This window comes from Sinohyriopsis cumingii, chromosome 3 (genome assembly GCF_028554795.1).
Source record: "Sinohyriopsis cumingii isolate HCF-2022 chromosome 3, ASM2855479v2, whole genome shotgun sequence".
Taxonomy (NCBI): domain Eukaryota; kingdom Metazoa; phylum Mollusca; class Bivalvia; order Unionida; family Unionidae; genus Sinohyriopsis; species Sinohyriopsis cumingii.
Genome location: NC_142963.1, coordinates 122,131,659 through 122,155,524, shown reverse-complemented (window position 1 = coordinate 122,155,524; position 23,866 = coordinate 122,131,659). Strand labels below are relative to the sequence as shown.

At 36.5% G+C, this 23,866-nt stretch overlaps 1 protein-coding gene across 3 annotated transcripts in view; it reads right to left on the bottom strand.

Moving 5' to 3' along the window:
* The window catches only part of LOC149803744 (synaptotagmin-15-like), a 319,482-nt gene that overhangs the window by 95,293 nt on the left and 200,323 nt on the right, over positions 1-23,866 (bottom strand). The window contains exon 1 of one of the 3 annotated variants that reach the window (XM_089953503.1): positions 14,779-14,895. The exons of the other annotated variants lie outside the window; for them this stretch is intronic. Coding sequence (XP_089809629.1) covers positions 14,779-14,786 — 8 coding nt within the window. The 5' untranslated portion in view covers positions 14,787-14,895. Of the gene's footprint in view, positions 1-14,778; positions 14,896-23,866 lie in introns of those variants that run through there. 3 annotated transcript variants of the gene reach the window in all.

The window sequence follows — 23,866 nt, the reverse complement described above, 5'->3', positions numbered from 1 at the left end:
TAATAAACAGTTAAGTTTTCGCCAAAATATCACGCAAACGTCGCTGCCGCAGATGCTTAAGCTCTAGTCCTTGACTCCAATAGCAATTTCAACTTGGGTTTCTAAAGCGTCGATTACAGCTTCATGGAGGTTCATTGATGTTTCCGTGTGCGATTCGTCGGTCATATATTTGGGTTTTGCAGGGATATTCACAAGGTTATTTTCTGCGCCACACACACAGTCAAGTTAAACCGTAAGGGTACCACCAACGATGCAATTCGGCGTGATGCAGATGCCACTGACGGTAAAACTGAGTTATCAACAATAATATTGTGGATGCCTGCGTTAATTCCTTCACTGATCACAGAATTACGTTTGTTGTTCTTTATGAGGTCTGAAGCCGCTTCAACGCTGTCGTTTCTTGTACTCACCACAGACTTTAGGTTATATATTATTAATCAGGGAAAGTTTACATGGTAAATAAGTACCTAATATTGCCACAGCGCAATGACTTGTTTGTAGAGTTTCAATATCCAGTTCGGTCATGCAATCATTTCCGTTGTGCATTGATAGTTTACCGGTTAGGAGTGGGTGAAGATTCTCTGCGGTTAAACAGTCATTAGGAACGTATCGAAGAAGTTTTACTTAACTTCGCCGATTATCAAGTTTATACGTATAACTTACAAGCGTTGGCCGTATATGCACCGTATCAAAATATTGATCCATGTTTGCAGATTTTCCGGCACGACGTTCTTACGGTGCACACGATTTATTCTGTTTCACTGGAACATCTGGAGTGGTTCAGGCACTCTGTGGTGGCCACTTATTTTCACGAACGTGTTATTGCTTTTGCTTGGTTCCATCGTTATTCCCAATTACAGATGAGTTGGTGTGATCCTCTCCGGTAAGATTCTGTTTTTTGAGGGCACATGTGGTCGAATGAGGGTCCTTGACTCAATTATATCGAAATCTCCTATCATAGTAATTCAAACTGTTACGTTTTCAAATAATAACGTCCTATCACGAAGTTAAGGTTGGCCTTAGCCCAAAGCAGCATGCGAAAAAAAAGGAGTTCAGTGCGAAACGATTGCGGGGTCACATTAGTGAATTCACCGGCAACGTTAACTGAAATTGTCTCCACCCAATCACATCCTATTCAGCTTGAAATTGCCAAACAAAAGAAAACACCATTGACATTAAAGCTGTCAAAGTGAGAGGTGGCACAAATACAAACGAACTGTGGAATATTTCTATTTCTTGCCGCCATGCTTCATGAACTTGTGTCTGTAGGTGAGAAATTGGCAAAAGCAACCTGGGTTTAACAGGATCTGGGACTCAATGGGTCGCATATGAGGTAATGCATCAACACCTTTTTTATTTTGACTCCTATGGGCTTGCACCGCCACTTTAAGTTGTTGATTATTTGAGCCCGGTGCGCTGGATGACAACCGAAGTTTTATTAAACATTGCCGTTGCAAACCTGGCTTGACAGGTCCTATATGTGGACATCTTTTTTTAAAACACTGTATGTACATGAGCGTTTACCAGCCCCACCAACACTTACTAATTTTTCACTATCGCTTAGAAAGTAAGCATAATAATAATATGACTCGAAAGGCCTATTGACATTTACGGACGCTCAACCACCCGATGACGCACCGATGTGGATCTGATCAGGTTTTGCCACCAAACTGAGAATGAGTTTACCAGCCGGGTTGTCGTTGACGTCGATACGGTTGAACTTATGATTTTCCAAGCTCAAACTAGAAAACGTAAAACATTAAATGTGGAATTTCAAGATCTTGTTTTGAAGTTAAAGGGCTCTTTTGCAACAACCCTGGCAGAAATCAACGAAATATGGGAAATCAGGAACTGTGGCGTGACAGTGGAATTTATCAAAAATTATATTGACATAGCCGAGTCTGCAGTGAACCAATACATGCATGAAAAAACGCAGAATTGCCCTCAATACGCGTAGTAGCTTCGTTGGGAAGAATTAAAAAAAAACTACTAACCAACGAAACATAGCAACAAACTCACTGCTAGCATTAACACATGACTTCAATGAAGCTAATATTCCAATACCTTTTGCATATTCAGATCATTACTATGACCCACAGGAAACGAAATTCAGTTCGAATGAATCCACGTTGATCCGGACTCATACTTAATTGTTTTTTTGTGTTTGTACTTAAGATTTAGTTATCCTTACACATATGTGATGGATGCTGTCTACGGTAAAGAGGTTGCTGAATTTGTCAACGTAATGTATGATCAGCAGACAGCGGATGCTAACATTGATGTTGATTTATTTTCGTCCCATTTACCGATAACAGCTGTGCTAACAATACATGGTATACAATAAAATATAGTCTTGGTACTGGTCAAATAGAAACTGACAATTGGTACAACCCTGTTGTATCAATACAAAGTCGAGGTTAGCCTGGCATTATAGCATTGACAAACTAAAAGACCCGGTTGCAGACTACATAGCCATGCGTTAAAAGATCCAGGGATTATTTTTATAATGATAAAATGGAATTCACCGACAAATCTACCCCAGTTGCATTCCTCGTTAAGTATTTATATTTTCAGCCGGGAAAATATATACCTATTCGACTGTTATTTAACAAGGGCGCACTTGTTGCGTAACAGTTTAAGGGAGGAAGCCGGAATGATCGTTTCTGACACCAAACAATGTTGCAATGAATATGGTTCTATGTGAACGTGGCACAAGGCCCCAAGAACGAACACTTGCCGGAGACCTAATATTCTTCAAGTACACATTTTCTGTGATTGCATGGAAGTTCTACAAGTAAAAAAGAGCAATTGGTTGGAAGTGCGTAAGCGTGTTACATCTGAAGAAGGCTAGCCTGTCGTGCAGTTATACTTGGCAATCCCATTATTACAAGAAGAACTATGATAGGCACTCAGATTTACCGACGTGGAAAAATAATCCAAGCTGAACAACATCTACTAGATGAGATCACCAACAGAACCGTGTTACTCATGAAATATAAACTCATTGGTGTGGTGGATATGCCTTTTGTGGAATCGCCGCAGCAATGAACCTTGGTCTGGGTGTGGCAGGAATCGCAATACAGCATATATTATTAGCACACCAATCGAAATTGTTGATGGAGCCGTATCAATAGTAAACTTTGTTAAAGCGGTGCTGGTGTAACAATTTCGTTACCGCTGAATTCACGAATACTTGCCTTTCAAGAACTTCTCAGGTCGGCACAAAGCAGTTTCAATCCAATTACCAGGCTGTACTCGAGGGTTATTCAAGATAAAACGATTAGCATGGCTGAATTCAATGGTGAAAATGGAAAACTACCGACGCCTCCAAGTAAGCATAGCTACAGAACCGGAACATTACCAACGCTGATTTTCTAAGCAGTGAAAATCGAGTAAATGTTTGCCATTATGTTGAGAACTTCGCTTATGAGGATACACTCAAATGGCTTCGGGATTTTACATCATTATCATCACTTGCGAGTAGTATAATAGCGATTGTATTTGGTTACTGGTCTAGATTGAAGTTTTCTACCTGACATAACTATTCTCTGACATGGATACCTCTTGTTAACTTTCATTTGCGGGCTCAAGCGCTGGCTCACACTAGTGCGCGTGTGATGTAAAAACAATGTTATAGGAGAGAGTAGAAGGCTCTGATTTAAATCATTAACAAAAAAGTCCAAATCTCCTATTATTATACTACTAGGTCACCAGAAATTGGCACTTACGATCACGATAATCTATCTTGAAAGAGCAAGGAAGGGAGACATCCAATAGGTTTTTATATGTCCTCAAATAATTATCAAATAAACAGGACTCGTGGTCGCATACTCAGAAATATCAGTGGTGGCTGCATTACCTGCCTTGAGCATGTTACGGAAAAGAGTGAAAATTGTTGGACCATTTTGGGGCAACCAGCTGAAAATTTATATATTTTGCGTTTATTTATGTTGAATGGTCATATTAGCAACAACAAAACATGGCAGAGCTTACTAGGCATTTACTCAAGTCCTATACACGATTCCTACCATTGGGCCTTGCTTATTTGTAGAGTTTTCATTCCACATATTTTGCAACGTATATAGAGCATGCTGATTTCTGACTATATCGTATCTTCCAATCAGAAACGGGTGACTGCAGGGCAGCGTTGGCTGCTATATCTGCCATTTCATTACCCTTCTGGGGAAGTGCTCTGAGGCAAACTCTTGATGAGGTGAAGTAATTGGGGCACTCATTATTTATTCTTCCACCACGAAATATATTAACAAATGAAACTGTAATAACCTTGCCTATATTTTGGTAGAGCAATTAAGAAAATATGTCGTATATCGATACGGAATAATAAACCATGTATTTGTTTTGTCCCTAAAATCGTGTATGCCGTTTACCCGTCATGATTGCTGCGTATAAATGTCACCCGTGGGAATCAGCAAAAAGTATTTCAATTAATGTAGAACTTATGAAAGGGCTTTAGATATTAAATAACAATCAATACAATCATCTTATATTAACAGTCAATAATGCCATCCAATATTAAGGTGACAAAGGGGTGCGTACAAAACTAAGCCAATAATAAATGCATATGTATGTGTATGTGAATGTCCGTGTCGTCATTGACTTTTTTCTTTTCTAATTATATATAATCAAAAATGTGTAACAGATTATAAGTTGTAAAGCTGATGTACACAATTGCTTTAAAAGTTATCCAACAACTGAAAACAACGCAGTGGGAATGATTGGTGACAGGATGGGCTTCTTTATTAACCTAGAGAACCACATAACCACTTTGTCAGAGAAGTATGGTTTAACGATTATTAGGAAATACCTGAACTGCATTCATATGCATTTTTAAAAGTATCACTTATTGATTTGATAAGTTAATTTTATTTATCAAAATTAATTTCAAATGATACGGTTATCAACATTAATTTCAGATGATACGATCGAATATTTCCAGCTTATGGTTGTGAAAGATAAAAAAAATTAATAGAGTCTACGCACTAACACTGGAGTGAGCCGCGGTTGATTAGGCTCGTAGCCTAAACCCCGCGGGTAGGAATCCTACCCAGACCAGGTCATATCAGCTGTCGTTGCGTATCTTTCGGCAAGGCACAATAATCCCATTGTGTCGGCATTAAGTGGTCATTGATGTGACCACTATGCCGTATAGGTACTACATAGTCACTGATCTGATTTGTATGCCGTGTCGGCACTAAATAGTCATTGATGTGACAGCTGTGCCGTGTAGTCACCAAATAGTTATTGATGTGACCGCTTTTCCGTGTAGGAGCTAAATAGTCATTGATGTGACCGCTTTGCAGTGTATACACTAAATAATCATTAATGTGAACGATGTGTCGTGTATGCACTAAAAAGTCATTGATGTGGCCGCTTTGCCGTGTAGGCAGTAAATAGTCACTGATGTAACCGCCGTGCAGTGTAGGCACCAGATAGTTATTGATGTGACCGCTGTGCTGTGTAGACACTAAATAGTCATTGATGTAACTGCTAAACCGTTGAGGCACTAAATATCATTGACGTGACAGCTGTATCAGCACTAAATAGTCATTGATGGGACCACTGTGCCGTGTATGCACTAAACAGTCATTGATGTACCTGATATGCCGTGTAAGCATTTAAGAGTCATTGACGTGACTGCTATGCCGTTAAGCTTCAACCAAATAACTGCTTATCTGTAGGTAAATGTTTCAGATAAAATTCCTCGTTATTTCAGTCCAACTATTCATAATCACCAACTTTTTTAATATCACCATGTTTTATATCAACAATTGCATTTTTTTACACGTTCCATGTGAATGCAGTACTACTTTATTATATCTTACCCACATACGGGGGCATTTCGAATTTTACGACTCCAGAAAACCTGATACATGTCTAGCACTTTATTGAAAAAAGTAATAAAAGTGTATCACAGACATCGCAAAGATATTAAATGCCCGTCGAACGTTTTTACCTGCGGCGAACCTCGACTTTTGTCGTTGTTCTTGTGCTCTTGATAAATTAATCATATTGTCAAATATATTCAAATTTTGGAATTGAAAGTTTTTTAAATAACCGGAGACGTTCCATATAGATGACATAAACATATGTTCATTTTCGTACATATCCATACTGTTCAAACAAAAGTAATTCTTACCTTTTACAATACCATTGTACATGGGATTCACTGGAAATGTCTTACATGACTGTACATTTCTATAATATTCAATAATTATTACCTTTTACCATACCATTGTAGATAGGATTCACTGGCAATACCTTACATGCCCGTACATTTGCATAATGTTCAAACCATCATGATTGCTACATTTTACCATACGATTGTATACGGAATTCACTGCCAATGCCATACACGACTGCACTTTTTCGCATGAAAAATTCTAGTCATGGGTGGTCCAACATCTTCAACACCATGGGCCACAACGACGAAACATGTAAAGTTCGTAGGCCATACCTATTATAGTAAGTATTCAATAATTTATGGAACTGACTTTTTGTAAGAGGGCGGGCCACAACAAATGACCAGCGGTTATGTAGTTGGATCCATCTGCTATAGTCAAATGACCAGCGGTTATGTAGTTGGATCCATCTGCTATAGTCAAATGACCAGCGGTTATGTAGTTGGATCCATCTGCTATAGTCAAATGACCAGCGGTTATGTAGTTGGATCCATCTGCTATAGACAAATGACCAGCGGTTATGTAGTTGGATCCATCTGCTATAGACAAATGACCAGCGGTTATGTAGTTGGATCCATCTGCTATAGACAAATGACCAGCGGTTATGTAGTTGGATCCATCTGCTATAGACAAATGACCAGCGGTTATGTAGTTGGATCCATCTGCTATAGTCTATTGCAAATGAACTATAAAAGGTCATTTTTTTTCTGATACAAAACTGGAGTAAATTAAATGCAACCCAACTGATGCATTTGATAGACATATGACACCATTAAGTTGTATAATTTTTTATTTGCTTAATACTGAGTAAATGGATTGCCGTTATTTCCTATCACGCCAAAAAGCCAGGTGACAAAACTAAACTACACTTTCGCGGAAAGTCGAGACAGCAGTGCCCAGGGGAAAATACAAGTGCATTTTAGATGTAAAAATCTAACGGATATACAATTATACTGTTGAAAAATTAAATAGCAGACGGATTCAGCATTCCTTAGGGATTATTGCATTTGCCGTTAAATGGATTGCACAGTACTAATGTTGAACCTTGTACAGAAGGAAGGCTTATTACTAAATCTTCCTTATTTAGTCATATGTCAAATATATAGCTGTTTTGGGGTACATCTGAGAAAACCGCAGCTAAAACCGCCTTTCACGACAAAAATCTTTTTAGTCTTTACTTGGCCTGTTTAGATAGATATAAAAAAAATTATACGTATAATTTCAGTGATCTCTCTTGAAGAATCTATTGTAATACATTTGGAGTATGCGCATTTGGTTATAGCGCGCCGTTTTAAGGAATTCTTAGATTTTTGCGATAACTTGTCTTATTATTGGAATTCGGTGCAATGTAAATATTCCTTAGCTCGAAATAATTAGCCAATTACTACGAGCAAACGTCACGGAGTGAAGTTTTAGTGAGTTTCCATGATGCCATGGTTCACTAGTAGTGATTTCAGGTCGAAATCGAATGAATCAAAATCTAGCGGTGTACATTGGTGATGTGACTGCAGTGGCAGTATTTACGGTAGGAAGCTGGTAAATTACACAAAGGAATAAATAAGAAGGGACTCGGCAGATACCGTTTATGTCGCCAAGGTGGCGAAAGTTATGCAGTTATACAGGCGAAACGTGTCTGGAAGGCATGGATTGATTGGGCTAAGCTGGCGTAGTTAAAATAGTTCCCTGTGTTAGGGATAGTTGTATAGTTTCTACGGCGTTAACTGCTGGCGGTACAGAAAGCTAATGAAGAGAAAGCATGCAGATGTGCGGTTGATATATATTTGGCAGCTTGTGGGATTTGTGGTCTTGCAATGATTAGAGTAAAATTTATGTACAGAACGGACATGTGGGGCTTTCTAATTTACAACTGAAGTGGAAGTCTTTGGAAATTTGGGGTAAACTTATGACTTCTAGAGGGAATCGCGCCAGGTTTGACACCGCTCGGTCAAGTAATGACCCCTTGCTTGTAACACTATTATGCTCACAACAGTTCATAAGAAAATCAATTGCAATCAATTTTCTGTACTGTTTACTACTGATAGCACATGTAAGAATCTAATGTAGCAATCCCACAACATATTTAACTCTTTGAAGTGTTACCTCTTTTAATGAAATCGGTATTTTTGTTCTTTTCCTTTATTGATCATTAATTCAAACATAAATATGTTGTTAGATATTCTTTAATAAACCTCTTAATAACGATGAGATAACTAAAAGTTTGACACATTCACTTAAGATTTACTGCATACCAAAACATTTGAGAACATTTTGGCTGTTGTGTGTGTTGAACCCATGGATCTACATTTATATGTGGACATTAAAATAATGACAGATAAAAAAAAGAATACTATAACAGCGACCCCAGGGTATTCCTGCAAACAGCAAATGCATTTATTAAAGTAGGGAAGCTCAAAAGCCATGACGCTATATTTAAACGTACATCACTTCTAAATACTTGTCATGGATACGAGGATCATTGTACTCTTTATATTTCATTGACCTTAATAATAGCGTTTGGTTAAGTAGGCAAACGTTCTGCTTATCAGAGATCCATTCTTCACTCACAAACTTAAACCGCGAAAATATATTCCATCGCTGCTTATATTTCCAACACTGATGTTAACAACTGACAGCAGGAATGGAAACATTATATGGAAGATATTGAGTATTGAAGAATTTCCCTTAAATACCAACAAGTGAAAAACTATATTTATGATTACAGTTTGCAACGGACCTTTTTCTACACTATCACGAGCTGCAACTGTTAGATAATAAACCAATCAAAGCTAGTTTTACATTTCATTTTCGGAATACAAATATTATCTACATATTTAATTTCATATCGGACACATAATTACTTCCTTTATAACTGCTAGAACGTTCGCAGAGATTCCTACAATGCTTATAGATGCTATGACTTCGAACGAGGCTAATAACAAAGCTTTCCAATTTTAATCTTCCGTCTTTCATTGCATTCGCAAATGAAATTATCACAAAATCCCCTTCATTTAACACGACAATAAAGAAATCGATGTTGTTGAAAACGTCCGTTTGAAAAATGATGCACTTGTGGCGTTAGAGCAATATTTAGCATCGACTGTTTCTAGAATTTGTATGTGTACATGTCATAAGAAAAAGTTTTAAAAGGATACTAGAAGGCAATTGCAGTGAATGTCGTTGCACAAATCACTAGACTGAACTGGCATCCCATAATTTTAAAGAATAGGCGGCTATTTTATGATTCTGTGACTGAATGCGTGTTTTATAGTGTAGTAAATTTAGAGTATGTGCATTTGGTTGTAGTGCCCCGTTTTAAGCAATTCTTAGATTTGTGTGATTACTTGTTTGATTATTGGAATTCGGCGCCATGGAAATATTCCTGGACCGAACTAATGAGCTAATTAATAGGAGCAAACGTCACGGAGTGAAGTGTTAGTGTGTTTCCATGATGTCCTGGTTCACTAGTAGTGAATTCCGACCAAAACCGAATGAATGTCCCTGTCGTAAAATAGTACATATTAAAATCTAGTAGTATACATTGGTAGCGTGACTGCAAGGACAGTACTTACGGTATTAAACCGGTAAATTACACAAGGGAATAAATAAAAAGGGACTTGACAGACACCGTTGATATCGCCATGTGGGCGAATATGGTGCAGTTATATCGGCGAAATGTGCCTGGAAAGCATACACTGACTGGCCTAAGGTGGCGGAGTTAAAATAGTTCCCATTGTTAGGGAGTACTCATATATGTTCTAAGGCATGAACGGTTGGTGGTACGGAAACATAATGAAGCCAAAACACGCAGATGTACGGTTGATAGATAGTTGGCAGTTTGGTTTATCTGTGGTCTTGCATTAATTAGAGGAAAATTTAGGTATAGAATGGACACGTCGGGCTTTCTGATTTACAACTGAGGTTGTATGGAAGTCTTTGGAAAGTCGGGGAAACTTATGACTTCTAGCGAGAATCGCGCCAGGGTTTGACAACCGCTCGGTCAAGTAAATACCCGTGTGCGTGTAACAATAGGTACACCTGCTCATCTATAACGTGGTATTTCTTCTCACATTTTCTAGCTGGATCATTTTAAATGCTTTAAGATTCAATATAACTGTGTAGATTTTCAGAAGACCTATAAAGTTATGTTTTATTCCATAGAAGCGAAACCCATGGTGTATTTGTGGTGGAGTAGGGTGGGTGGAAGGTGGAAGGCAAGAAACTAATCGTAACGCACTTGCAAAGCCACATTTATCGCAGATATCCAGTTTATTATGTACTGAGAGTAAAATAGATAACATATTTTAGAAATATCCAGAGTATTGGATTTCAGCGGACAATGTCTTTGGAAAACTCTTCTAAACTTCAATCAAGAGGACCGTAAGTCGATTTCTTTAAGCTGCATCTGGCAGAGATTGCTAACATCATATTCGAATACATTTTATAACATAAAGATTATGCTGTGTGTCATTTTGGTCTGTTCGTTTGTTTGTTAGAGACATCGGCATCAGGACAAAGTTAAGCACAACACAGTATGATATTTGCTGTCAGATCTTTAGCCCCGTTATTCTCTTTGGTATTGCACGGGGACATTACGGCTTGGAGAAAAGAAAAATAAGTGATACAGAAATAGGCAAAGGCGGACGTAACGCAAATGCACATTTGATTGTAATGAATAAGGAGAAATAATATATTCTTAAACATTCTGAAATTACTTGGTAAATATGGCAACGCTGAATGGAATCTGATCTGAAGCCAGTATTGAATCGCTCTTAATCGTATGTCAATACAGAATCCGATCTATATCAGGATGTGCGTGCCTCTCTGCCAGTGGCGGGATGAGAGACACTGTCTAATTGTCTGCTTTGTGTACACTCATCGATATACTAATTGGCTGCTGCGACAAAACACCAGCGGTGTTGTTATTCTATATCTAAAGGATAATACAACATGCATAGCCTCTAGTCTTTACAACAAAACTGTTCAAGTGTTTACGTAGCCCCTAGTCTTGCAGCAACACTGTTCAAATGTTTATATAACCCATAGTCTAACAGCAACACTAAGTGTTTATATAGCCCATAGTCTTACAACAACACTGTCGAAGTGTTTATGTAGCCCATAGTCGTACAGCAACACTAAGTGTTTATATAGCCCCTAATCTTACAACAACACTGTCGAAGTATTTATATAGCCCCTAGTATTACAACACTGCCCAAGTGTTTATATAGCCCTTAGTCTTACAGCAACACTGCCCAAGTGTCTATATAGCCCTTAGTCTTACAGCAACACTGCTCAAGTGTTTATATAGCCCTTAGTCTTACAGAAACACTGCCCAAGTGTCTATATAGCCCTTAGTCTTACAGCAACACTGCTCAAGTGTTTATATAGCCCTTAGTTTTACAGAAACACTGCCCAAGTGTCTATATAGCCCTCAGTCTTACAGCAACACTGCCCAAATGTATATATAGCCCTTAGTCTTACAGCAACACTGCCCAAGTGTTCACTATGTAGCTATCTCAGAAAAATGAATGTATAATCATCGCATCAACAAACCATTGATATGTTCAGAAACAACTGAATTTGCGCATTTTTTTATTATTCAAAGTACTTAAACAAAGTAATGTGACAAATTGAAGAAACTCTGCGAATCGCTTACTTAAGCATATGTGTTTCTAATTGAAGCTTATACTGCTTTATTTTGTTTAATGGAGTGCAGCTGCTATATTACCATTGTAAACATTTCACAAAACCAAACTGTGACGAAATAATAAAAAATCCAAACTAAAAAACAAACACAACAAACAGCAGCATAACTAGCTTATCAAACAATCTTGTCTTTGGCTATAAATACAATTTCTGACAAACTAGTAGGAAAGCAAAAAAATACTGGCTGTCTTGTACTGTCTCTGCGGCAGTCAATATCCATCTACAGTTCAGCTGCTATTCCATGAGATCGTAAGATCCAAGAAGGACACAAACGAACAAATACGTTATCACAAAAACGAATAGTTAATTCTCGATCTAGTCCCTTAAATTAGTTGAGCCATTAGATCTGAACTTGCCCTATTAATCAGTGATGGAGACAATTAGACAATCGTTTTAAATCTCTACGCACGCATCAATAGTCTGAAAACGCGCAAGTGAATCTTGATGCATGGATATTTTAAATGCATCGGCCACTAGGTATGCCGCTTGGTTAACCAACATATGGACCACTAGGTATGCCGCTTGGTCAACTGGTACATCGAAAACAAGGTATGCCCAGTGGTCGTCTAGATACATCGTCCACAAAGGATGTTCCTTCCTCCACTTTTACATATATATGACCTCATTTCTATATGTAATAGTTAAAATAAACCATTACGATATATTCACAACCAAATTAAATAATGTTACAAACATATACCACGCATCCATATTTATTAAAATGGATCACTATCGTACACAGAATGCGTACACTCGGAGTGAATCTGTTGTTGCAAGTGTTGGAACTGATATAATAATTTAGAATTGCTGGAAAGGAATTTATATTTTGAATGTTAAAAGAAGGACCATCGTTAACTGAGTAATATTTAAACAAGAACAATCCTTGATATTCAATTTATCAAACAACAAACGTATCTTTCATCGATTCACGCCAAGTTTTACACACTTAAGAGGTACACAAACAACAATGAAACAAAATCCCATCTCCAATCTACCCCCTTCTCTATGCCGACGAAATCGAACCATATACAAACTTTAAGTTGATTCTAAAAGAAAACATTGAAGCGCACTAATATTACATAAGACCATGATTGGAAGCTTCTATGCAAATTGACTGCACTATGAGCTCTTCATTTAAAACACACCAATTGCTTTCTTTGGTTTGATAACAGTTCAGTTAAAACTACTTTTATTTCAAAACAATCCCATCATTTATGTAAAACAATGAATTGGCGAAAGAAATTCGAGTGTCTACTTGAAAAAGCAAAAATCCAAAATAAAACAAAATCAAAATCAGAAAGAGAAAAAAATGAACAAAAAATACACAGACATTGTTGGACAGCAATGATTCAGAGAGGTACAAACATACGTACATAAACATACATACATACACACTCACACAATATGTCTCTCTCTCCCTCTCCCCCATGTATGTATGTACATATATATATATATATATATATATATATATATATATATATATATATATATATATATATATATATAAACTCTCCATCGTTGGGGAGGGGGTAAAATCCATTGGTTTACAAATGTCGGAAGTTACACGCATAAGCAAAATCTGTTATTTTTTTTAAATAATGCAAGTTGCGCTAAATCTAAATTTTTAAAAATGTTCCGTATTTTATCATTCATGCTCGCACCCTTTAACATAAATTATAATTCGTGCAAAACTGATATAGAACGCAATATTCCCTAAATACTGTACGTAGCAGCTAAATTTAGCGACAAGTCCTTAGTGTATGTATGTATGTATGTATGTATGTATGTATGTATGTATGTATCGACCTCTCCGTAAGCCTAAGTGATTAGAGCGTCCGCCTCAGTATCGGAAGATCTCGGGTTCGAACCCCGTCTGAGTCATGCCAAAGACTTATAAAAATGTTACTAGCAGCTGCCTGACTTGGCACTAAGCATTAAGAGGTTACTTTTAGGATCTGGACAGCCTGGTTTCAGGTGGTACATGATGCTAAATGTCTGCGGCATGATGTCCCAGCTAGACATCAGTATGAACTGCCACAATGCAGACATCGTGGCGATATGATTGAATTTTTTTTATAAAGTTACGTTACAAATCTAAGTCGCAAACACACACACACACACACACACACGCCCCTCACAGACATACATGCATGAATACATACATACATACATACATACATACATGCATGCATACATACATACCTACCTATCTACCTACCTACGTACCTACCTACCTACCTACCTACATACATACATACATACATACATACATACATACAAGATAAAGGAAGGAGAAATAATTGAGTATGATACTATAACCTACCCTCGTTTTCTAGCGGGTTTTCAAGTTTAGAACAATTAATGAAATAGCAATCCATAACCTATAAATCATGTGAAAACGAAATTACCTCTCCTCTTGCAACAAACCATCTGCACGAATTAATTGGACGAATGAAAGCAGGATTATGAAATCTGAGTTTCTAGTAGAAGAAGAAAATAAATTCACTGACATTGTGAAGCATATGATTAATTTTGAGTTACTTTTAGGTCAGGAAAGGTTTGGACATACGATAAAATTTCCACCGACGTCATGTTTATTTTGAGTTGCTTGAATGATACGACATATACATAATCATATATATATATATATATATATATATATATATATATATATATATATATATATATATATATATATATATATATATATATATATATATATATATATATATATATATATATATATATATATATATATATATCAGTTCTTAGCTTAAATAACATCATTAATCTACTGAAGATGAGCAATTTAATATTAATGATAATTCCACGATAACAGGTACTGGCGTAATGTTTAACAACTAAATTTACTTACGGAAACATGTCACCTTTGTCAAACTCAACCTTTTGGAAGGCAGCTAACTAATAATCCGTCACCACACAAAGGCGGAAAATGTCTTTGCTTTAGAATGTCCCGATTAAGCGGTTTGTAGTATAGCTCTTTCGATAGTTATTGGATATAGCTTTATAAGTTACGCTTTCCAGTCTTTCGATCAATATTGTCAGTACAGTGTGCATGACATGCACGAAGCTTCAAGGAGCGTATACCCCTGTAGCCGTTTCATAAAGCGCCTTCAGATCAGGTTCACCACTCTTCCATAGACATGATAAGTAGAATGAACAACGTAGACCCTAATTTGCCGTCCTAATATGCGAAGGAAGGTCCGTGTTGACGCCGTTCGCAATTAGGTGTGGATAACACACATGCGAATACAGTAATTGCACAGGAAGTCTCCTGTACATGAAGCGATATTCAGTCTCGAGTAAATCACAAAAGAACATTATTTCAGAGAGAAACAATGTCTGTTGTCATGGTCCCATCTTCAAATCCATGCATTCAATGTCAAATATGGAAATCTTAACATGGTCGACGAGAAGCTTTTGATGTATATACGCTAGTGCATTGACAGTTTTTGGATCATTATGGTTCTATAACATTGTTAGCCAATGCAAAATAGCCATAAAGTATCTTTAATTGGAACGGTGTTCTTGACTACTGCCGATTTGAGAAACATTTAATATCATTAAGGTCTGTTTTATGTAAAATCTATAATGAGAAAGCAATTTGTATGCCAACTTCATGCGCAAAACTATACCCTTGTATAAGGTAATTAAAAGCGAGAAAAACGGAAGGTAGTGAAATGACAAAATTCGACTATCTTAGAGAGTTCATTTGGGCCCATTCCTTGCTTGATTTTCTAAGAGGGACCATTCGTTACTTGATTTTCTTAGAGCAATCATTCGTTACTAGATTTTCATAAAGACCTTTTCATTGTTTGACTTTCTTAGAGGGATCATTCACTGCCTGACTTTCATAGACGGGTCATTTGTTGCTTTCATCATTTGTATGTAGATAACTGTTTACTTATATTGAAAATACAAACAAAATCATATATGCCTGTCGCTGTAGTAATTATCTACTTTATATTTCTGGCATTATAGGATGTGACTGCAACATTTGAGATTTATTATAAGAACAAAGTACTCCATTAAGAAGTTAAAAATAATAATGGCACTCAACTAGCTATATGAAAATGGCATTACACTGACGATTGAGATGAAATCCATTGCTAATCTGTTACTTTTAGATAGAAACCCAATTTTCCTTCCTCTTTTCTTTAAACTTCACCTTCATCATTTTACAGGGTTATATTTCTTACCAAACTATTTGTATTGATTATAAGGAGGTATGTAAGAATCAAATCTTCATCGTTCGCCTTCAAATAAAAAATCCCAATTTATTATATATTCATTTTGGTCTCCGTTATCTTTGCATTAACATAATCGTGCAGTATTTTACGATACTGAGCAATTTCATATTGCACGCACGACCACAATAGGCGTGCCTAAAATAGCATAATGTATTAGGAACTACTTTGTAAACAAACCATGTACATTAGTATAGTAGACACTTTTAGGTTTTGGTTGATTAAATTTGTTTGTGAATTAACTAAAATAAGCTGTTTCGTCCATTTGAAAGTATAGATGATACAGTTAACGACGTGTATTGGTTCACTGAGTCAGAAACTAAACTTTCAGACAAGCACTTGAACGAGCTTTATATTCGCAATCTCAGCAAGAAAAGTGAGAGACGCAGTAATCGAAAATACTGTTCTGATCATTGAAACAGTTATTTAGGAAAATGTTCGTATCTTTTCTCAATAGAATAGTTCAAATTATGAACAGTGCTCCCTAGGGTCTATACAATATAGCATAGAAAATGATACTGAGGCCAAGGGCTATCGCATATCTTTCAGATACGTACCATTGTACAAGTCTGTCAACATTCTAGATTCGAGAAAAAAATGCAGCTGAAGGTTTCGATAGGCAGCTACGCGCCTCAGAGACAATACGCCAAGACTTCGTAAAAGTATTTTTTCTTCTGGCTAAATGGACTGTCACACAACAGCTGCTTTTCAATTGTCCCCGTATAACTTTACAATGTTAGCCTAGCGATAGAAGACACACTGTACGAAACAGGTCATTGCTGGGGCCCTCCAACAGCATGACAGAGCATAAACATATGTCTTCTTTAGCTGGGAATAAGAATGGTAATAAGTATACTTACATTTATGCATGTTGAATTTCCTCAAATTTACTTCTTAGTTCTGCAAATCCGAATGGCTTGTCCTGAAAAACCTGATGCACACCGAAACTATACTAGGATTTCGAGCACATTTCCAACTGAAATCTGCACTGTAATGAACCAATATTCCAGTCAATCATAATCAGAAAAGCAGAATTGAGTTGGATGAATATAAAAACAAAATCCATCCTTTTCAGACAAAAAAAGGTTGTTTCAATGCTCATTTATTCACAATATGACTCTAAATTTCGACTCCAAGTAGACCAAAACAATTCTTTTTTGAAACTGCTGTCGAGCGCGCGACAAAACTCAAAGATCTCTGGGCAGTGCTATTTGCATATTAATATTGTTTTTGTGTATTGATGAATCTACAGTTGTGTATTTATTTTCAAATACAGAATGAATTTAATCACTTTGTTTCTTGTAGCGTATTTTGTTATAATTAAGCCTTCGGTACGATAACAAAATGAGTGTTCATTTATTTTTGAATATAGCATAAATTCAGTTACTTTTTTATAATTAAGCCTTAGGTAGGATAACAAAATGAGCATGTAATAAAAAGGTTACTCCATTTGTATGGAAAAGTATGAACTCGTTTTCTCGGAATAATACTTCACTTCCAAAGGTCGTGCAGTATTATTCCAATAAAAAACCTCGTTCATATTTTCCCATGCAAATGCAGATACCTATAAAAATGACTAACAATTAGTCGCAACCGAAGAAACTAGGTTCAATAGCAGAGTAGACTACCATTTGAGTGTATTTGTTTCAATAGATTTGTTTCCATTATCCCTTTTATATTGAGACAATCCGCGTTTGTTCTTACCTTCAATCGTACGTTACTCTCTCTAATCCTAAACAACTAAGTTCAAGCTCACTAAAGTAGGCCCACCAGTAATATTTGTATGATAATCATGATCCTTTGGAGGGGCCGGAGCCTGAACATCCAAAGATATTGCATTTGCATTCACTTTGTAGAATTTGTTTTGATCAAACAATACATATACAGACATATAAAAGATATATCTGCAATAGATTTTAGATTATGACCTGCTTGAAAGACAACCAAGTAATGCATAGGATGGTGCAGAGTATAGGGTTTAAAAAAGATATATTTCAAATTAGGCCCTTGCATGAAAACTGGGGATTTGATATGCAGAGCTAAAACAAAATTGCTTTTGTTTGTTAACTTTTTTGTGTAAGCTTCCCGTACACGTGTCTTATTGAACTTATTAAGTTAAAGAATCAGTTGTATTCATTATACTGGTCTACAGTTTTTTAGAAGTCGTCTGCTTCAGAAATAACTGTGCTATTTATTATGGATTTTGATGTGCTGAATTCAAATATGACAATTAAAACAACTGATTGGCTACTGTTTCCAAGATATGTAAGTTTTTACATTTTACATCAATATATATTGTGTTGATAGTAGAGTTTTAATCATACATTGTAAACCTAGGTTTTTTCACGTGTTTATGGTTACTTTACATGGTAATATTTCACCTGTCCTGTTTATGTAACACTTTAAAAAACGGCAAAAGGGTTATATAAAGAAAATTTATTATGAAACAAAAGGCCCAAATCTATTATGTATATATTAGTACACAGTTTAGTCCTTATTCAGTGTCAACTAGGCACTTCTTGGCTTGTCTCTTGTATTCATTAAATTGAACATCTCTTGACACTGTCCAGCAATACTCTGCAAGCATTGATGGGCTTCAGTTGCTCTGACAGAATTTCTCCATTGTTGCAATGGCCTGGTAAAATCATTCGCCGTGCTCTTCGCTCACTGCTCCGCAGTTCGGTGGAAAAAATCTAGATGAGAGTGAGAAAAAAATGTATCTTTAATGACATGTTGCAGCCAAGGCTTTTGTATGACTTGAGGAGGGTTCCCACAAACTCCCTGTAGTTGTCTGCCTTGTTGTTTCTAATGGGAATATGTTCCCACTAATAGTAAGGCTTTCTATGCCGTCTTTTCCTTGCCACGCAGAGCACGAACGGTCAAATGCATCATCTCGAAGAAGTTCACAAATCTCAGGACCAAGAAAGACGCCTTCCTTTATGTTAGCTTCACTTAACCTTGGAAATTATCCACGGAGGTACTTGAAAGCTGCTTGTATTTTGTAACTTGCATTGACAAAGTTCTTCATCAGACCCAGCTTGATGTGTAAGGGTGGTAACAAAATCTTCCTTGATTCAACAAGTGGTGGATGCTGAACACTTTTCCTCCCAGGCTCCAATGACTGTCGGCGTGGTCAGTGTCTCTTGATATAGTGGGAATTTCTCGCAGGACTATCCCATTCGCAGAGAAAGCAGCAGTACTTGGTGTATCCATTCTGCAGACCAAGCAAGAGATCAAGAACCTTCAAATTGCCACTAAGATGTAACTGATATTGGTCATAGTGTATGCACTTCAAAAGTTGTTTCATGTTTTTATAGGTTTCCTTCATATGGACTGTATGACCAACTGGAATTGATGGCAAAACATTGTCATTATGCAACAAAACAAATTTAAGACTCGTCTTTGATAAATCAGTGATCTGTCTCCACTCATCTGGATCATGGACGATGTTGTAAGGCTACCATCACACCATCGATGTTGTTGCAGGATACAAGATCACCTTCCATGGAAAAGAAAGGGACCGGAGCCTTTTGACGGTCATGAAACATGGAAACCATAACCACCTGCCAGAAGATTCCATTGCTGTAGTCTGGAGCCCAACAGCTCTGCCTTACTCTACCTTATCCCTGACAAGGCCATTCAGTTCACCTTGTATTATGAGGTATTGTTCAGAGGAGGAGGATGGGAGAAAATATGGGTCATGTGATATTGATTGTTCTGGGCTAGAAGATTCATCCTCTTCTTCTTCCTCGTCTGACTCAAGTGAGAATGATTCTGGTGCATCAGTAACCGGCGGTCCTTCTCCGTGGGGTACTGGGCGGACAGCTGATAGAATGTTTGGATAATGCAGTGTCCACTTTTTCTTCTTTGACACACCTTTCCCAATTGGAGGTAGAAGTAAAGTTGCTGATATGATGTGTTGGATCTCTTCAAATCATTTGTACTGCAAAAGGCATAGATTTCCTTTTCCTGTTCAACCACTGGCGAAGATTTGTTGAACAAATGTTGCAGCATACGCATAGGGCCCAGGTCTTGTCCTGATCTCCAATTTTGTAGCCAAAATATATTGGTGATAGGCTTTCTTAACCATAGTGTCTCATTCTACACTTTTGTGATGCAAAAGTCACTTCACCACAAATATAGCAGAAGTTGTCCGTATTGATCACACAAGCATGAGGCATCTCTGCTCACTTTGGCTAAACAGAAATGTGTCCCTTTGCAAAATCAAACCCTGACAAATAAGAGAGCACTACATTGCATGACTTCTAGAGCTGACGTAGGGCAAATTGTTCAGCAGAGTTATGTAAGCGCAGTTATGACTGTATCATCCATGGCTTCTAGGAATAACATGATACCATTCATATCATGCATGACCCAATACCAGCTTCAGATTGCATCGTTCATTGTTTTGTCTAAAAAGCAAGTACTGTCCAAACCCAGTCATAGATTTATTCTTAGATCCAGTCAAAGATGCATTTTAGTCATTTCTGATTTAAGTTGAGATCCCTTCCCTTTATAACTCCCTTATCTTCCGCCATTCCCAAGTCAATGGTCGTATATACTGACCCAGTATCATGTCTTTTAATCTTGAGCCAATCAACAATTTTAAGAATCATTTTCATTCTCAGTGATCCAGAATTAATAATGTTTGACTACATTTATTTCGGAAGCATTTTGGCTGTAGAACAGTGTTATTAGTACGCAGTATCATAGACACTGAAGTGGATAAGATGGTAAAGACGTTCAAATGTGAAAATCAATCCTTTACCTATCTGTTTTTTTAATATGAAAAGATAAATAATGATAAACAAGTGTACATTACAAGCGAGTGTTAGGTATACTGGGGTACATGAGTCCCTAGTTTTTCCTGTGCATATAGATCAAAATTTAAAATATCACCTAATGACTCTGATGTTATACCAATATCATATCAAACTGTTTCCATTCCACGTTTGTTTTAGCTACTTTACATACCACCCTGTATATTTCTTTTTGCCACTTTCTACTAATTTTTGCTTGTGTTATTAACGATTGTAGTAGAAGTTGCAGATTCTAAGCTATTTATTTTCTCAAGTAAAATCCGAGTATTGTCCAGATTAAAATTACTAAATGAAACTGAAATAATTAAATTTATACATTCTTCAAAATATGTTTGGTTATGCGTTATGTATATCCACATTTTTTATAACTCCTGGTACATGATTTTGTATACAATTTAAAAATAAATGCACTGCTGTAAGTTGTGCAGTTTATCTTTAGTTAGATTTCGCCTAAGTGAATGGGGTCTGTTATGAGCGTAAAATTACATAGGATCCATAAACAGATGCCTACGTTTGTATTGAGAGTTACTAATAATAATCTTAATAACAAAACTTAATGACAACGTTGGGTTTATTTCTCATTGAAGCATGGGCTTTATACAATTTTAGAAGAATTCAGTAACTTCCTATTGGTTGGGATAGGTCACATGAATAGGAAATTTTGAGATAAACTGAGTAGTAAGATCAAGATCTGTCACGTGGAATGTGTTGTGAAATATAGTCGTAATAGAAAGTGCATATAAGTAGAGAACTGATCAGATTCATTCATATTTTGGAGTCATTCTCATTTCTTGTGTTCCTATTGCAATTCTGCAGAAGTGTTTTATGTTTTATTTAAATATTATTCGAGAGAAAAAACAACAACATTTGTTTGGACTGTTCAGTGGAAATTTGAAATTGCTCATTATTTGGACTATAATATTATCTTGGAGATATTGTGAATTATTCAAAGGAGTTTTGGACAACGCCATCTTGACAGCGTCCCGATTCTTGGCGGATCAGTACATTTCAGGCTTTTAAATTTATACGGGACTTTTCATTCTTATACACTTTTATGGAATTTTTCAAGGGTTTTGCAAAAATTGTTTCTTTAGCTTCTTTCTGTTACTTAGATTGTGACTAAAGAATTGTCAGGGATGGAACACTTATAAGATCCAATGTTTTTTTTCATGATCATAATGAAAGCTACCGTAAGAGCATTGTTCTTTTGTTTGTAACTGTGATCGGGATCAGACAACAGGCAATGCCGACAAATACCATAGGAGCAAGTTATATTGATAATGCTTTGTGTTTCAGGAGACGTCTGTTCGTAGGTAAAAATCTATGCTCTTTATAAACCAAAAGTGTTATTTCATTTAGCAATGCAAGTTTGATTTGTCTTTTGTTTGTAGTGTTAATATATTTTGTCCGGTAAAATCGTTATTGTATCAGGCTGTAGATTGTAAACTGCCAAAGTGAAAATGGAGTTTTAAGCTTTGCAATTTCTCAATTACATGTTGACATTTGAAACAGGTTCTTCACATGCATGCGGTTTGCAGCTGTGAGAGCAGAGTTAGTGCTGAATGGTAAACAGAGTTAATCGTGTATTTTGTTTCACTCGATAACTGTATGTGGTTAAAGTCTATGCTATTTATCCAGTGATGCACACGCCATTAAGTTATTTATTATTCGTAAAAGGTTAAAGCGTGTATGGTTATATGTCAGAAGCCTTTAATTGTTGTACGTGGTACATGTTTTGCTTCTGTAATTTGGCTGACTGTTCACTGTTACCTTCAACAGCATATACAAGCAGGAGTTGAAGATCCTGTCAAACAACTTTTTTTAAAAATAAATCAAAATAAACTAAAAACCTAAAACATCTACAATACATAATAGTTTGAAGATTATGCAATGCATGTGCACGAAAGGTACTGTTTGGTCACTGATTTCACACGGTGTGATTGCAGTTCCTTACAATGCTTGTGACTCCTCATGTCTTTTTCGTAAATGTTCAGCTTAACTTTTCTAAATCCTTGTGAACGTTTCACATGTTATCAGCTAAGTTCATCTGTACGCTTAATTTGTTTTTCTGTTTAGTAAAATAATCATTACACGCTTTTTGCTAACATTAATTCGTTTTAAGTTGTACTTTGTTAACTTTGTATTAATTTTGCAACGACCTTTGGAGGATGAGATCAATATAACGTCAAGAAAAAGAATTAGTTGTAAGATGACTTAAGGTTTACTTCGAGTACTAGTCTGAAAACTAGTTACGTAAGTAAAAAAGTTCAATACATATTTAAATATGAATAAAAGAATGAGTTAACTGAGTTGTACAGAACTAACAACAGTTGCAAACCTTGTCAAAAATCATACTGCAAAAAAAAAAAGTAGAAGAAAGAGATTGGCATAATGAACACACGAATAAATTCACAAGAATACTACGTGTCGCATGCTCCCCTCTTGCATAACCTCCCTTCCGAAAACGTAGCATTTTCTAATAAAGCAAGAAAAGTAGGTCACCGTGAATTTAACAATTGGTGAATGGGTTGAGTGATATCCTTTATACAAATTGCCAATCAAATTACACGAGGGCACAAATAGCTGTCAGAGAAACTGAGCCAAATGCCAGAACTTAACATAATCATTGAAGCGAAAAGACTCGGTCAGAGTGACCCGATTTTGCACATGCTGATTAGTACCGTTCAAGATGAATACTCTCTTCAAGTTTCATGGCTAGACATGGTTATAGACAAGAAATTGTTTCACGACCTATGGAACCAGTCTATGTGTGTCGGTATATGAAATACCGTATTTTAATGTACGAAGATCGCCGAATGGCTGAAGATACTTATCAGAAGGAAATGAATTAATTCACGAGTTTGTCTATGCAACT